We start from the raw sequence: 17,490 nt of genomic DNA, 5'->3' as shown, positions 1-17,490 counted from the left end.
TGTAGTCCCAGCTACTCAGGAGGCTGAGGCAGAAGGATCGCTCGAGCCCAGGAGTTTGAGGTTGCTGTGAGCTAGGCTGACGCCACGGCACTCACTCTAGCCTGGACAACAAACCGAGACTCTGTCTCAAAAAAAAAAAAAAGAACCAATGGGTCATAAAAAGTCAATTTAGAATTTTTTTGTAAATGAAATAAAGAAAATGTCAGACTGTATCACACAGAGAACTGTTTCGCAGATTTAATCAAATGTTAGATACTATTATTTCCTAAGCAGAGTCCTAGCCAAGAAGTTTGGGAACCCCTTCCACATTGTTGTTAAGATGAATTTTCTAAAATTATCTTCTGCTTAAAAACTGGATCTACAGCAAAGTAATCTCTGTATGTTTGTGTGCGTGTATCTAACAACCTGGAATACTAATTTATAAAAGATTTCTAGGTCCCATTCTACTACCACTATCAAGTCAGACTCTCTGGAACAGAAGCCCAAAAAACTGCATTTTAACTAGCACCCCAAATAATCCTTCTCACTCTAAACATCAAGCTCCTTCGTATGGCATATGTTACCATATGCCAACTGCTACTATAATTTGCACTCTATTTTCTAACAGTACCAAACTACTTGTAGTTTCCTGAATATAGCATGCATAACTTTAGACTGTTACTTGTGATCGGCAGTCTTTCCTCACAATTCCCTATACAAGGGAAATGTCAAAGTCATGTAGTCTCAAAAAAAAGCAATCACTCACTGCCTCTGTGCATTAAAGGTATTTCTATTTTTGTATTTTTCATACTAAGTCTACCATTTCTACTACAGTATGACCTACTTCTGAGCAGTGACTATCTTATTTAGGATCTAACAAATGACTAAGAACTTACCAGTTACTTAGTATTAATTTCAAATAAGAAAAGGGAAAACAAACTATTGTTTCCTAGAATGTTTTCTCTATAAGGATGCTGATGGTAGTGACATTTTAGGCAGGACAATTCTTTATCATACAGAATCCCACAGGAAATGTGCAGGAAATACAACTTTTCAGGATCCTGCCTATTGAATGCCATCAGGAAATACAAACATGGCCCCACATGACTGCAACAGCTTTGGGGGTGGAAGTTAAGGAGGTGGTGAGAGGTTAAGGTAGTCTACTGAGAATCAGTATTTACCAAGTACCATAATACTGTTCCAGGTAATATGGGAAATACAAAAACAATACTATACAAGTACTTTGTATTAAGCTTGTAACATCAATTAAAGTTCAAATTCACTGAATATTTAGTTTCTCTCCAATTTCAATTTTATATAATTTTAATTTTATTTATCAAAATATTCTAATTTTAAGGCCGGGCGCGGTGGCTCACGCCTGTAATCCTCTCTGGGAGGCCAAGGCGGGTGGATTGCTCGAGGTCGGGAGTTCGAAACCAGCTTGAGCAAGAGCGAGACCCCGTCTCTACTATAAATAGAAAGAAACTAATTGGCCAACTAATATATATAGAAAAAATTAGCCGGGCATGGTGGCTCATGCCTGTAGTCCCAGCTACTTGGGAGGCTGAGACAGAAGGATCACTTGAGCCCAGGAGTTTGAGGTTGCTGTGAGCTAGGCTGACGCCATGGCACTCACTCTAGCCTAGGCAACAAAGCGAGACTCTGTCTCAAAAAAAAAAAAAAAAAAAATCCATTGCAAATATTTTCAGACAACTGACTTGTTTGGAAAAAAAAAAAAAAATTCTAATTTTAAATATCAACTGTTTAAAACAAATGTAATACTGTTTTGGCAATAGTAGTCACTACTAATACTATTGAAGACAACCAGGGATACTAAATTGTTATTTATTTATTTTGCTTGGAAAAGAGGAATAACTTTTTTCCCTCATTTTCACAGTATTCACTTTTCCTCGACAAGTAACTATTATTTCTGGCAGCCTTCAGTAATCTTTGCCAGGTTTCTGAAATTAAACATGGTGAAAATTCATGTTTTGTTCCTAAAATGATCCAGATGTATATCATGTTAACTAGCCTCATAACTAAATTTTATTGAGTTCTATTTTCTAAGTGCCTTACATGTACAGATTCACTTTTCACAAAAAATCCTGTAAGATAGATATTATCATCTCCCTTTCATGGAAAAAGAACATGAAGAACAAGAAGACAGACAAATTATGCAAGATCACCAACTAACAGCAGGCCAAACTGGTATATAAACCAGGTGATCTAACTCCAGTGTCCCACTCAGAGGTGGACCTTGGGAGTCAATGTCTCTTTGAATTCTGCACCATAGGCATCTTGCTTGCTTCACTCTAATCCTAGCTCTAGTCTAAATTCCTAATCTCTAAACTGTACTCCTGCTATTAGAACAGGCAACTGACTCTCAGTATCTTCTCAGGTACCACCCATCACCGACCCCAGTCACCAACCCCTAGTCACAACTGCTGTTACCTTCCTTCTTACTGTTAATATTGTATATGTCACATGGAGACAAAAGGCCTACATTCACATCTCTATCACTTATTAGCTAAATGACCTTGTCAAAGCATATTCCAATTCTACTGTCTCATCTATTAAAATGAAATGAGAACTACTGCTCCCTGGCAGTATACTGTGCTAGAAATTCTAAAGAATTCTCCTCCTTTCACAAAACATCTAGCTCTTGGATAAAACATATTACATTTCTAAGCTCCCAAGAAATAATGCTGGAGAAACACTGCTTCCCCCAAGAGCAAATGAAATAGCAGATTATTATCCAATTTTTGGTCAAAGTATTTATATATAACTAGAATAAATCAAGTACCTATACATAACTAAGGTATATTTAGATTAGTGGTCCTCAACTGGAGGCGATTTTATACCCTAGAGACATTTGGCAATGTCTGGAGGCACTTTTGGTCAAAACTGAGGGTTGCTACTGGCATCTAGTGGGCAGAGACCAATTAACATCCTACAATGAATAGCAGAGTCCCTGAAACAAAGAATTAACGAGTCCAAAATGTATGTCAAGATTGAGAAATCTGAACTAGAGGCAGATAAACTGAATTTCAGATATATTTCAAATTGAGGAAACTTTTCACATTTTGTTTGTTTTACTAAAAAGAGAGGCCATGTTTATAGCTCCCACAGTACTTGCTGTTTGGATATGGGTAGTCTGACAGCCTAGAAATGAGGATGATTATATCATTCCCTTTGAAGAGAATTTCTTTCTAGACAATCATTCCCACCCACAATCACTCAGCAATTCCAAATACATTTTACAGTCAAATATATATTTATTGATTGGCCTGGTATTGGCTAGGCCTAGCTATAATCCCAGCTATTTGGGAAGCTGAGGTAGGAGGATCATTTGAGCCTAGGAGTTCAGGGCTGTAGTGTGTTATGCCAATCACATGTCTGCACTAAGTTCGGCATCAATATGGTAACCTCACAGTAGTAGGGACCACCAGGTTACCTAAGAAAGGATGAACTGACCAAGGTCAGAAATGGAACAGGTCAGAACTCCTGGGGCTTTACACATGGCATTCCAGCAATACAGCAACATGGAGGGGTCTCAATAAAAAAGTAAATGAACAAATAAAAAATAAAAACAAATATAGATTTACTGAAAACCAGGACTGTATTTTTTGTTTTTCTACCTCCTATAGTTCACACATTAAAGTAGGCCCATAGTGGTTTAAGAGATAACCTCAAGAACTGGGTTGAAATTTATTATCTTCCTTTCTGCATTACCTAGTTAACTCTCAAAATACGTGCACTTTTATGACTCATCTTACTTCCTAACCTAATTCACAAATGTATTCTTTATAACTTACACAAGATTTTGAGAAAAGTTTGTAAAACAACCCAAGAGGGGAGTATAAACTGCAAAATATAAAATTGCTAGTTTTATTAGCATGAATGTCTAAACATGAGCAGTCCAATATGGCAGCCACTAGCCACATGTAATAAGTTTAGATTAATTAAAATTAATAAAAACTCATTTCCTCACACTAACCTCATTTCAAGTGCTTAACAGTCACATGTGGCTAGTGGCTATCATACTGATATGCACAGATATGGAATATTTTTATTACTGCAGAAAAGTTCTATTGATCAATGTTGGCAGTCTGGCTGCTAAATCTAGGGCAGATTCTAGAAATTCTAATGAGATCCTAAAGAAATTCAGTGCAGATAATTAAAATAACAAACTCATTTTAGTCTAACAGTTTTATTTTTAACTCCAATGACAACCCAGGATAGAAGAGTATGGCCCATTTAAAAACAACAAAAATATTAAGCTATTTTGTTCAGGTAGATTCTGGAGCCACATTTGTTATTACCAGTTCAATGAAATACTTAGTGAATGCCAACAGCATATGCCAGGCATTGTGATAGAAGCTGGGGATTCAAAGTTGAATAAGTCACTTTTTTTGTCATTAAAAATGAACCATTAAGCTAAAAATCACTGCATGACCTATAAAATGTGTGCTAAGAAAGTCAAATATAATAAGAATGCAGGTGGAGACATTTGGTCTCAAAGATAGTTCATTCTCTTTAGATAGAACGTCTTCATTATACTGGAACCAGTAGGAAAAATCAATTATCCGGATTTTCATTGTGAAAAACAAGAGTAGATTAACAAGCAACCTGGACTGAGAACTAGTTTGACTTAGGGAAAGGGAAAAATAATTACTTAAAGTCTTTAGGACCACAAGGACAACCATTATAAGAGTGTAAAATAAATTGCAAAATATTTTTTCAACCTAACATGGAATCAAAATAAGCTTGTTCTCTTATTATTCATATTTCTGAGATACTTTTATGCTGCTTAAGCAATTTCTACTGTTCTTCCAAAGCTGACATTCTTAATTTGTATTTTTATTTTTTTGAGACCCGGTCTCATTCTATCACCCAGGCTGGAGTACAGTGGCACAATCACAGCTCACTGTAACCTCGAACTTCTGGGTTCAAGGAATCCTACTGCCTCAGCCTCCCAAGTAGTTAGTGCTATAGGAGTAGCAGTACTAGCCACCATATCCAGCTAATTTTTTTTTTAATTTTTTTGTGGAGACAAGGTCTCACTATGTTGCCCACATGGGTCTCAAACTCCTGGCCTCAAGCAATCCTCCCATCTCAGCCTCCCAGAGTGCTAGGATTACAGGCTATGAGTCAGTGTGCCCAGCCCATCTGTATTTTTAGGCATCTACTCTTCACTATTAGTAATCCTTACAATTTCTACCAAAGTAAATAAGTATGTCCTCATCTTACTTACACCTATGTATTTTTCCTTCCTTACAAAGGCAGATTCTTATTGAAAACTCTACTTATTGAAAACTCTTATTGAAACTCCAGGTCAACTTCCAAAAAAAAGAAAACTCTAGAGAAGTTACTTATAGATGCCTAAACACACTAAGACATATTTCATCACCACAATAAAGGTGAGATTTGCCTTATTTATTTATTTATTCAGAGACAGAGTCTCGCTTTGTTGCCCAGGCTAGAGTGAGCGCCGTGGCGTCAGCCTAGCTCACAGCAACCTCAAACTCCTGGGCTCAAGCAATCTTGCTGCCTCAGCCTCCCGAGTACCTGGGACTACAGGCATGTGCCACCATGCCCAGCTAATTTTTTCTATCTATATTAGTTGGCCAATTAATTTCTTTCTATTTTATAGTAGAGACGGGGTCTCACTCTTGCTCAGGCTGGTTTCGAACTCCTGACCTCGAGCAATCCGCCAGCCTCAGCCTCCCAGAGTGCTAGGATTACAGGTGTGAGCCACTACGCCCGGCCTCATTTGCCTTATTTAAAATGAGCTGCTGGGCTGGGTGTGGTGACTTACGCCTGTAATCCTAGCACTTTGGGAGACAGAGGCTCAAGGATTGCTTTATGTCAGAAGTTCGAGACCCCATCTCTACAAAAAACAGAAAAATTAGCCAGGCATAGCAGCACCTGCTTGTAGTCCCAGCTACTCCCAAGGCTGAGGTAGGATAACTGCTTGAACCCCGGAGTCTGAAGTTGCTGTAAGCTATGATGATGCCACTGCACTGTAGTCAGGGCGACAGAGCAAGATCCCGTGTCTCAAAAAAAAAAAAGAGTTGCTAAGTTGCAGTCTCCACACCTATGCTGAATGGATAAATGAAACCCCAACAAATGTTCCTTAGCATTTATTTACTGTGATTGCTTATCTGTACATAGCTCTAACAGAATTCAATATCCAATTTCTAAACCAGCAGTTCTAAAACTTTTAGATCTCAGGACCCTTTATCACTTTTCAAGTTACTAAGGACCTCAAAGAGCTTTTGTGTATGCCAATTGTATCTTTCTATATTCATAATAATAGAAATTATAACAAAGACTTTTTGAATATTCACTTATTCATTTAGAAATAATGTATCAAATATATTAACAAATTTTTTTTCCAAAATATATTTTCCAAATAAAATTGTGTGAGAGTGAAAAATGGCTAAAATGAAAATAGCTAGATTCTCATATCTGCCTCTGCATTTGCTTTGTTTTGGTTGAAGTATATGAAGACAATCTGCTCCCCTAAAGTTAAGTAGTTGGGAAAAGAAATGGTATTTTAAGTGATAGCTTCATAAAAGTTAGCTGCAATGTAGAATATGAAGCCATGTATCAATGAATTTTTCATATTGTTAAAGTCCATTAATTTATCTTGCACTTTGAATGGTTTTTCCAACATTATACACTGGCTATTGAAAATTAAAAGTTCAGTGAGGCCAGGTATGGTGGCTCACACCTGTAATCCTAGCACTCTGGGAGGCCAAGGTGGATGGATTATTTGAGCTCAGGAGTTCGAGACTAGCCTGAGCAACAGCGAGATCCCGTCTCTACTAAAAAAAATAGAAAGAAATCAGCTGAACAACTAAAAATATATATGTAAAAAATTAGTCAGGCATGGTGGAACATGCCTGTAGTCCCAGCTACTCAGGAGGCTGAGGCAGGAGGATCGCTTGAGACCAGGAGTTTGAGGTTGCTGTGAGCTAGGCTGATGCCACGGTACTCTAGCTGAGGCAACAGAGGGAGACTCTCTCTCTAAATAAATAAATAAATAAAGTTCAGTGAATTATGCAGATCTTTCAAATGTAAACACATCTCACTATAGAATATCAAACTGAATTTCTTAATATCAACACTGAGTACATATTTTTAAAATATTCAGTTCATCAAAATGATGAGAATGCATAAAGCATTTCTGCTGCAATATTTATAGTTATTTCAGAGAAAAACACTTGTGCATATGAGTTGTGAGTTGAACTATTCACTTTTCTCACAGAACCCAACTTTTACTTGAAAGACTGACAGATAAACTATGATTTTTTTTAGACTTGGGCATAGAGCGAACCTTGAAGACTTCCAGAAAGAACCTTTGGGGAGAACCAAGGAGTCCACAGACTATATTTCGAGAACCACTATTCTAACCAACACGGCCAAAAATATTCCACAATGTCATGAGTCATTACACCACCAGGAAAAACACAAATGCTATTAAAAATATCTAAATATTTCTGCTTAAATCCGAAAGACAGAAAACCACCTCCCAATGTAAAATATATTTAAAAACCTAACACTTGGCTCACATAAAGGATCTGACTCAAGAACTTAAAATTCTTTAATCAAGCACTTATTCAATCTCTACAATTTAAATACATTTTGGAATATAAATAGATTAGGACCATTAAAAAAAATCACACATACATACACAAAACCCTCTTAGAGGGATGTCAAATAATTAGCCCATAAAATATAGAATGTTAACTGTCCAATTATAGCAAATGCTACTGCCAGGCATTGTGCTAATAAGCATTTTATATGGTTACTACATTTAATCCCTCAAAACAACTGAGGTAAGTACTACCAAGCCTTATCTTACATTTAAGAAAACTAAAATACAAAAGTACCTTGCCTAAGGTCAGAGGAAGAATGGATGTTAGAGTTGGGATTTAAAACCAGCACCCTTCACTAACTACACTGCCTCCCTCCAGCAAAGTCAAACGTTTACCCTACAGAAAAACTATAGATTTCTAACTAAAGAGAATGTTTTAGGAGGAAAAAACTATATTTTTTAAAAAAGAGATACAAACTCACAGTTTTTAGTTCCATCAAGACTTGTTCATCCACTCCTTCATCCAGAAAGATGTCTCTCACATCATTAATAACATCTTCAATCACAGATCTGTATAATTTAGGCTTTAAAGGAAAAATAAAAGACTGTTGAAAAGGTAGTTTTTCACAGATAATGCATAAAAGGTATTCACAAACTAAAACAAATACATTTTTGCCAACTATCTAAAACTAATTTCAAAATACTTGACTTTAAAGATAAAGCCATCCTAATAAACATCATTTGCCCTAACTAAATTTGATGACTGCATATTTTAAGAGAAGTTTTAAGACTAACGCATTCATAAACAGATGGTCCATATACATCATATACATACATATAATTTCCAGTTATAATTTCCTACGTTGTAGTTAAAATACCTAATGTGATGTTCAATAATCACTTTGTGGATTGCTTATGTCTGGCTCCTATTATTCCATGCTTGGTTTGAACCCTGTTATATCTCATAACCTCGTCACTAAATCTTAGACTTTGGAGAATCTTATGTCCAGCGGTCATTTGCCTAGTAATAATCTGCAATCTAATAAATATTCAAATTTAAAAATCACCTAAGTTCTGCTTCTGTGACCTAGTCTGTATCTTCAATATACCATTAAACTGCTCATACATACCCACAATAACAGATTTCTGGGGCCCAGAAGAACACAGTACACTGATCTCTTCCCCATGATTTCTCTCCTTCTACTCCTACTCAGGTGATAGTATGGAACATTATCACGAAAACCCCTGATGTTTATTTTATTGTTATTACTATTATAGTTGTTGGTATTACTTGAAGAAGGGGGTGGGCTGGAAAGTGGAGGAACTGGCTTCTAGAAAGATGCCAGAAGGATAAAATTAGTAATATAAGAACACATGTGAAGAATTTCAAAAGTATAAAATATTTTCCAAAAGCCAAAAGGTAGGAGATAGAACAGTAAGCCTAATCCACATCCTATTTCTAACCAGTGTTAATGGCAGTTTGTCTAGTTAGATGTCAAAACTAGAGCTGCTTCATTATAAATTCTATCCATTAATTATCACAGAGTTAAGATTAACAACCTTTTTAAAAAATGTTTTGTCATTATTCATGTTTTATGTTTTGCTTAAGGTAAAAAGTTACTGGCTACCCAATAAAACCAAGAGTTTGCTCTCAAAAGCAACTTCAGACAGAAATAAAAGTTTCATTACCATCTCTATCAGCAATAGTTATCACACGGGAACCTCTAAGAAAATGTATCCTTGTCTAAAATGGTCCTTTTCCTTAATCAAAAATACAAATGAGTCTGCCAGTACAATGTACCTCAATCACAAAAAATGATTCATTCCCTTTTCATTACAACCAGAAAAACAACTCAAATATCTCTGTTCTTGTGCTTACTGTTCCTCACTAACCTTGCTTTCTAATTTTGCCAAATTTTCCTCTATGACCTTTAAATTATTCACCTGTAAAATGTGCATCTCTGCAGTGCTTCCTTTAACATTCTAATTCTATAGATATGGAAAGTATATCTGACTATGGGTATCATCTTACTCAACATGATTTAACTACTAAATTACAAAAACATATCTATAAAGTGTTTTTTTACCAATAACAATTCCTCAAGGCATTATAAAGAGGCAATGGATCTTATACTGGCAGGACAAATCTCAAACAACAATATATATTATTTTTTCAGCAAACTAGATGTTGTTTTAGTGTAGCGGAAGGCAGTGACCTTTTAAAATCTTTTGCTTGGAGATCCCAATATTTATACGTACAAATCTGTTTTCTTCTTATACTTTATTTTAATGAATCAATCTTTTTTAAAAATTTTGCCTTTGTGCCTTAATGAACCCACAACTTGACCCCCTTAAAGGAGTCACAAGCACTTTAGTTGAAGGAAGAAGGGAAATGTGTATTCTTCATGAAGTATATGCATAAATAATTTAGCAGAATTGGTCATTTTGAAAGCCCTCAAAATACTGATTTTCTAAAAGTATATGGGTATACAGGCACTATTTGTAATAGGCAATTTTTAAATTATTACCTAAAATTCTACACTTTACTTGAGCCAAAGTTTTTGTCTTTTACCAAATGCAAAGTAATTTAAGTTTGTCCTGAGTTTTAAAAAACAGACATTCCAAACTTAAAAACTGGTAAATTAGAGGGCCACTAGTGGCACCATCAAGTGATAAGCTAGAAAATTCCTTTCAAAAGTTTTAGTTCCTCGACGTAATGCTGGAAAACAAATTGAACTTTTATATTTGATACCATGTTAATAGCCAATGCAATAAAATTCTACTTAGAATTTTAATTTTTTAAAATCCAGTTGTGATAAATCTCCTCACTCTAATTACTCACAGATCCCGGATCTACACATAAATGTACTGGGGAAATAAAGTCCTATATTGGAGCTTAAGGCACTTATGTATTTCTTTGAAATGCTTCATGTCTTTTATATTATAGGAAAAAATAATGAAATATTAGGAGCTATATTTCTATTATATTTTCTGAATACCTTATGAACAAAATACTACCAAAACCAAGTTCTCTGCGGCTAACACTTTAAGGTAGAAAGCATTTAAATTCCCGAAAAGAATGCACACCCCTTCCTATGCAAGAGAAATAACTGGACCATCTGATCTAAAATTTTCTTTTAGAAACAATAAATGAATAAAAATTTAAAAAACAAAACAAAAAGGCACAGCAATTAGGGTACCTTTCTCCTAACAAAGATGGCAAATCCTAGAGGCTGCATCAAAACAAAAACTTGGGACTCTGAAAGCAGCCCCCCGTCGGTTGTGAAAGCACAGGGTTAAGAAAAAGACCTAGAAATAAATTGAGCTCCGCACGCGCCTGCCTCTCGCCTCGGGAGCACGCACCTCCCAGCCCCGCTCTCTGCAGCTCTCACTATTTAAAGCCGGATCTGGTGTTTAAATGGAGAGGCGGTGACGTAGGCCTGAAAAGCACCTTCCCATCCTGGCAGAGTCTATATTAGAGAGCGGCAATGGCTCTATATAAACAGGGCAGCCAAAGGGAGGAGGACCACAAGGCTCAGGGACTGAAAAGCAGGGTAAGCGGCCGCAGCCATGATGGATCGACCCGAGTCGCCAACGGTACGGTGTCGGGCGGCCGCGGGCTTGGATGCGGCTTTGGGTCCGGACAAAAACGTGTTTTATTGTCATAATAAAAATAAGAGTTGGGTGGACTAGTGATCACATTGCACTGGTGATTGAAAAGGTTATTTATGTGACTGCTTTTTGCAAACCTACGTGATCGCAAGTAACCAAAAAGGGGCAAACGGGAAGAAGTAGGCAAATTTCAAGGCGAAAGCAGGGGCACTTTGACCACTGTAGGCTTTTTTGGTTTGTTTTGGTGCTTTTGCTAGTCGAAGATACGATGGGGGTTTTGCTTCCCCTTCGCCATTTTACCCTTTCGGAAGGAACTGAGGTAAGTGCTTTTCAACCTTCGTCCTTTAGAAAAAAAAACATAAAATGGCCCCACTGAAGGTTCCCAAAGCACAACCGCCAGGAAAATCCCAAAGTAACCCCCAAAGTAACCATTAACCTTCCACCGCATTAAAGTGGATTGTGATGGGTCTTGGGGATTCGCCCAATTCCCCAGACACCGTTTTTGTTCTGAGGCTGCTCGGGGAGCCCTCGCCGAGTCGGCGCGGCCGGGCCCCTTCGGGGGAAGCGGCGGCTTCCCGCCCGCCCGCCCTCCCGCCGGGGTTTGGGGCCGGGGCCGCGCGCCCGCCCGGGCCCAACCGCCTCTGCGGCCCGGCCCGTCCCGCGGCGGCCCCAGGCCCCGCCGGCGCCCCCGCCCTCCCCGCGGCCCGCGCCCGCCGCCCCGGCCCGCTCCGGTCCACCCGAGGCGGGAAGCGGCGGCCGCGCGGGCGGCAGAAGAGCGGAGGCCGAGAGTCGCCGCCGTCCCCGCCCCCGCCCGGTCCGGCCGTTGCTGCCGCCTGAACGAAGCCCCCGCCAGCCACCGAACCACGTCCTTACCACGGTGTTTGTATTTGCCGAGTTCGCCATTTCCACACACAACACAAACAAGAGGGGGCAACCCCGAGAAAAGGTTAAAAACAAAACCAAAAAAAAAAAAAAAACACCTGGGGGGGTGACACAAGTCACCGCAAGATTAGGGGGGAAAAATTAAACAAAATCGATCCTTAAGGAGTAGGGGGGAGCAGTGAGAAGAGTAGGGGGGCACTCCTCCCGCAGCTAAAAACCCCGAGAATCGCCTTAAAAAGAAAAAAAAAAAAAGCCACGACCCTTCAGGGGTCCGGGGGGCGTTGCCCGCTCCCCACCCCGCACCAAGGAGGGAAACCACCACCGGTCACCGCTCCCCGCGCCGCCGCTGCCGCCACCGGCTGCAGCTCCAGCCGTCCGGTCCGCCCGCTTCTTCCCTTTATATAGCGAGCCAACAAGCAGCGCGAGCCGCCGCCGCCGCCGCTGCCGCCGAGAGACAGGGCGGAGGGGGAGGGAGGGGCGGAAAGGGCGGGGGCAGAGGTAGGCGGGGCTGAGCGCGAGACACCGCGAGAGCCGCGTGCGCAGGCGCGCCGGGGCGGAGGCCGTCGCGAGCCGCGTCGTCACGCGCCGTGAAGGGTGCTGGGCGGGCGGAGCCCGGGGATTAGAGTAGTGAAGGCGGGCCTCCACCTCCCCAAGTCTCGCGTGACCACGTGGTTGGCAGCCAGGCGGAAGTCTCTGGCAGTTCTCTGCAATAAGGAACCTTGCAAAGCATTGATAGAAAGGGCGCCAGTTCTAGTGTCACTGCAATCCAAAGCTAGCTGGAACCGCGGCCTGTCAGGCGTTTCCGCGGTGCCGCCCGGGGGAGTTAGGAAATGTGGGAGGGGCTGTGGTGACTGCCTCGCTAGGAATGGCCGCGGAGGGTGGTCACGTGGCGCGGTTTCCGGCCCTTGGCGAGTTCATATTCTGGACAGTTTTAAATGCGGAGTCATCTCGGGTTGTGAGTTAAACTCACACTGGTGAATTCGCGGTCTTTGCGCTTCCCGCTCACAGGGTTGTGTTCGTGTTTCTAAAAGGGGACAAAAGTTGCTTTGGGCCCAATATTTGCACCGTCCTGAATTAGTAACCCCTGAACAATTTGTCTCCACGCTGAGTCCGGCTACGAAGTCTCAGGCTTCAGTTTCCCGAAGGTTTAGCCTCCACTACCCCACGTACTTAAAGTGACTTCTCACTGTGGTGGAAATGTCAAAAAGAAACTCCAACCCCTGGATTATAACAGCACGGTAACCTTATCTGGTTTCTAAAAATACTACTAAAATACTGTGACTCCATGGCCAGCGTGTGGTGACAAGTCACATCTCAAATATGGCCTTAACCCATGGATTCACATGGTCTCTAGCTGCGAGAGAGCAAGAATATGTCCGTGTCTTGAAGTGCAATTCCATAGGCGTTTGACCTGCTCCGCCTAAGCAAATCCTGCCTTTATGTCAACATTGCAAGCAGAACACAGAATGCTGTTTAGAAGGCAGAACTCGTAGTACCTAATTTTATTTTCCCTAGGAATTTTGAGAGACTTGGAATGTAGTCTGAACGAGTGAGGGAGTTCGTCCTCAAAAGGCAAAACAAAACAAAATGTGAAAGTTCTATGCCTTTGAAACCAGATTCGAAGAGTATCAAAGGCATCCTACTAGAGAAAGGAAAAGATGCAGCCTGCTAGGACCTGAAGGAAGGAATTAGAGCAGAGGCCCTTAATACTTTAAAAATGGGAGTGAATGGGTGTAGGGAATATCTCTTAACCTTGAGATTTCTTTTCACACCAACTCCATTCTCTATATTTAGTTGCTTAGCAATTCCCTGCACAGCTGCAGTGCTCTGGAGCACTCTTAAAGAAAAAAAGAAATCACAGGTGTAAGGCTGGTGGTCGGCCCCTCCCTTCCCTAGATCAAAAAAGAAAAGGCCAAGAGATCAGACCCCCCAAGGACAAAACTGCCAGGCCCCGCTGAGAGGAACCACACCCAGAAGTCCACCCGGATAAAAACGTTTTCCGCTCTTTGATTCCACAAATACCTCCAGCCCCTCCTAAAATCCCTGGCTCTTCCCGCCTAAAGTCCCCAGCCCTGCACAAAGGGTATAAAAGGCCTGGGGGAGGGGGCTTTCAAAGGGCAGCGACTTCTGGGGCCCCCTCTCTTGGGGCCCCAGAACCTCATCCACAAGTGTGTAATAAAGCCACATAGATTGGTCCCCACTTTCTCTCTGTCTTTTCTTTTCGCCGCCCCCGAAAAACCTTAGAACAGGAAATCAGTGTTCTTTGTGTTTTGTATAAAATTATGATTCCATCAACATTTGTAATTCATTTAATGTTCAGGTGCCAATTAGCTCCCAAAGGTATACTAAACAATACTACTGGTAAGTTTCATTGCATATTACTTTATGAAGACTTATTACCTCCTTATAGACGTAGTCCCAAAAATGTGCACATGGAATCCCTCACCTTCCACCTAGTTTTCTTCCCTATTACTTGGTATTCTTAACTAAATGGTCAAGTGTTTTGCCATCAATTAAGGTTAAGATCACTGCAGACAGGACATGGAAGAAAATCTGTAACATGGGCTTTCCACAGAATAAATTGTGTCTAGGTATATTGATGAGATGTATGCTCTGATGGATCTGACTTGTGAAATAATGGAATGCACTTCTTGGATAAAAGGCTAAACCACTCAATCCTGGCCTCCTTAAGACCTTCAGAATAAGGAGGCTCTGAGTTTGCCTCTCTCTTTATACCTTCTAGATTGCAACAATGCTTAAGCATTTGATTAATATTTACCCAGGTCCCTTCACAGGCATTGAAGTACCCATCATGGATTCCATTCAAATATATTGGTTTTCCAATTCCTCTTTTAGCTGTCATATGCCTTCAGTTGCAATATATATGTGTGTGGCAGCCAGTTTAGTGTTAGAAAGAATTTTCTGATATTCACCAAAATTATGGGACTGAATATTTGGAAGCTACAGCTGTTTAATTCACAAAACTGAAAATGTGTGAGTGGAAAACTTCTCCCATATAAGACTAGATTTAACATCATGTGAATTTTTATCTCAACTTTTCATTCTTTGTGCCTTAAAGCTTGAATAACAGCTTTGTGCCATAAGAAACATTTATGCTTGATTTCTGGTTTGTGAACTCATACTTTGTAACAGCCATGTACTTAGACAAATAGATACATAATACTGCTCTCTTTTCTTTCTGCATAATGTTTGTCTATTTTCACTTCACAATGTTTTATGTTAGAGGATAAAAATTGCTTTCTTTTAATATTAATATCCACCTTAAACACTGAACTACAAAACAAGAAAAGGAAAAATCAATGAGTAAATTTTTTTTTTTTTGAGACAGTCTCGCTATGTTGTCCAGGCTAGAGTGAGTGCCATGGCGTCAGCCTAGCTCACAGCAACCTCAAACTCCTGGGCTCAAGCGATCCTCCTGCCTCAGCCTCCCGAGTAGCTGGGACTACAGGCATGTGCCACCATGCCGGGCTAATTATATATATATATATATATACATATATATATATATAAAGAAATTAATTGGCCAACTGATATATATATATATATCAGTTGGCCAATTAATTTCTTTCTATATATAGTAGAGACGGGGTCTCGCTCTTGCTCAGGCTGGTTTTGAACTCCTGACCTCGAGCAATCCGCCTGCCTCAGAACTCCCAGAGAGCTAGGATTACAGGCATGAGCCACCGCACCCGGCCATGAGTAAATTTTGATATATCATAAACAAGATTACACCAAGCCTTATATGTTCAAACAATAAAATATTTTATTGTGCAAGTGACTATTTTAGCAACAATACCGAGAAAGAAAAAAGTCTAAAAATACTGATCACAGAAATTGGCTTAAGCTAAAATCTCATAACTTCCCTTCAGCCTCCATTTTCTTAAATAGGAAAGGAAGGAAGAAAGGGAGGGAAGAGGCGGGGCATGGTGGCTCACACCTGTAATCCTAGCACTCTGGGAGGCTGAGGTGAGGCAGGAGGATCCTTTGAGCTCAGCCTGAGCAAGGGCAAGACCCTGTCTCTACTAAAAAAAATATAGAAAGAAATTAGCTGGACAACAAAAAATATATAGAGAAAAAATTAGCTGGGCATAGTGGCACATGCCTGTAGTCCCAGGACTCAGGAGGCTAAGGCAGTAGGATTGCTTGAGCTCAGGAGTTTGGGGTTGCTGTGAGCTAGGCTGATGCCAGGGCACTCTAACCTAGGCAACAGAGTGAGACTCTGTCTCAAAAAAAAAAAAAAAAAAGTAAGAAAGAAAAAAGAAAGGAAGGGAAGAAAGATAGAAAGCTAATTTTGAGGTGTTTTTAAGTATTACACAGTCTTTATGTGCTCAGTAGTATTGGGCAGTTTTGGAGGATATGAAAGTGGGGAGGAAAGATCTTAACCTCAAGCTTACTAATTCTAATGAAAGTTCCCTTTGTAAAGTATAAACACATGTATTTCAGCCCTAACCCCCCACCCCCAAATTATATATTCAGATGTCACCCATTTTTTAGGCCTTCACAAAATAAGTGCCAATTTCCACATGCACTAATTTTTGGTGTGTTGGCTAAAAGAAGGAATTGCTAACCATGCAAATTACTTCTATACAAATGGGGAGATTTTAAAAATCTTTTTTTAGTGTTCTCTTCCTTTCTTCTAACTTAGAGTTTGAAATTGCTACTTCATGTCTTAAGACAGCAACTAACTTGTAATTATTGTCTGTGTACCAAAATATAAGCCAGTTTATGGTGGTTTAGCAAAATAAATTAATTTAGTGAATTAATATGGAGTTTTGGTGGAATCAGGATTGATTGCCAATAATCTACTGTGTGACCTTCTGCCATAACTAATTCTCTCTCTATCAATAAGTGAAATAATCACCACCATCTATGGTTATGGGGGAGATCCAAGGTACTGGGAAGTGCTTAGACAAGTATTTGGTGGATGTTTCTATTATTAATATTAATGGTGACTGTATAACAGCCACATCAATATCATCAAAGCAGGGAAATGTGTTTTTAATTCACTTTGTAGAACACTACCATTAGATTTTAATAATGATACTAATGGTCAATGATTAACTTATCCACAAGAAGTTTAGCCAAATTTTGATTTCTCAAGTGGTGAGTACACAGTATAATTTTTGTATGTATATAATGTAAATAAACTTAATATAATGTTAAGTGGAAAAAACACAGTACAGGCAAGTGTTCTTTTTATGCTTCTATTTATGAAAAGAAGAAATATAAAAATGTGTGTATTCACTTGCTTACATTAAAAAAAAAAGGAAAGATAAGCCATAACTATTAACAACAACAATAAAAAAGTTTCACTATAAGGACAGGGAGAGAATTGTATGGAGAGAACAGGGGAAAAAAACTAGACTTATTTAACTATACTTTGTTTTTTATTT

General features: G+C 39.6%; 1 protein-coding gene across 1 annotated transcript in view; it reads right to left on the bottom strand.

Moving 5' to 3' along the window:
* Positions 1-12,533, bottom strand: part of GTF2A1 (general transcription factor IIA subunit 1) — a 42,070-nt gene extending 29,537 nt beyond the window's left edge. The window contains exons 1-2 of the mRNA XM_076003808.1: positions 12,068-12,533; positions 8,065-8,166 (exon numbers count right to left, since the gene is read on the bottom strand). Coding sequence (XP_075859923.1) covers positions 8,065-8,166; positions 12,068-12,097 — 132 coding nt within the window. The 5' untranslated portion in view covers positions 12,098-12,533. The remainder of the gene's footprint in view (positions 1-8,064; positions 8,167-12,067) is intronic.
* Between the last annotated feature and the right edge of the window lie 4,957 nt (positions 12,534-17,490).

This window comes from Microcebus murinus, chromosome 6 (assembly GCF_040939455.1).
Source record: "Microcebus murinus isolate Inina chromosome 6, M.murinus_Inina_mat1.0, whole genome shotgun sequence".
NCBI lineage: Eukaryota > Metazoa > Chordata > Mammalia > Primates > Cheirogaleidae > Microcebus > Microcebus murinus.
This window is presented reverse-complemented; position numbering and strand designations above follow the sequence as displayed.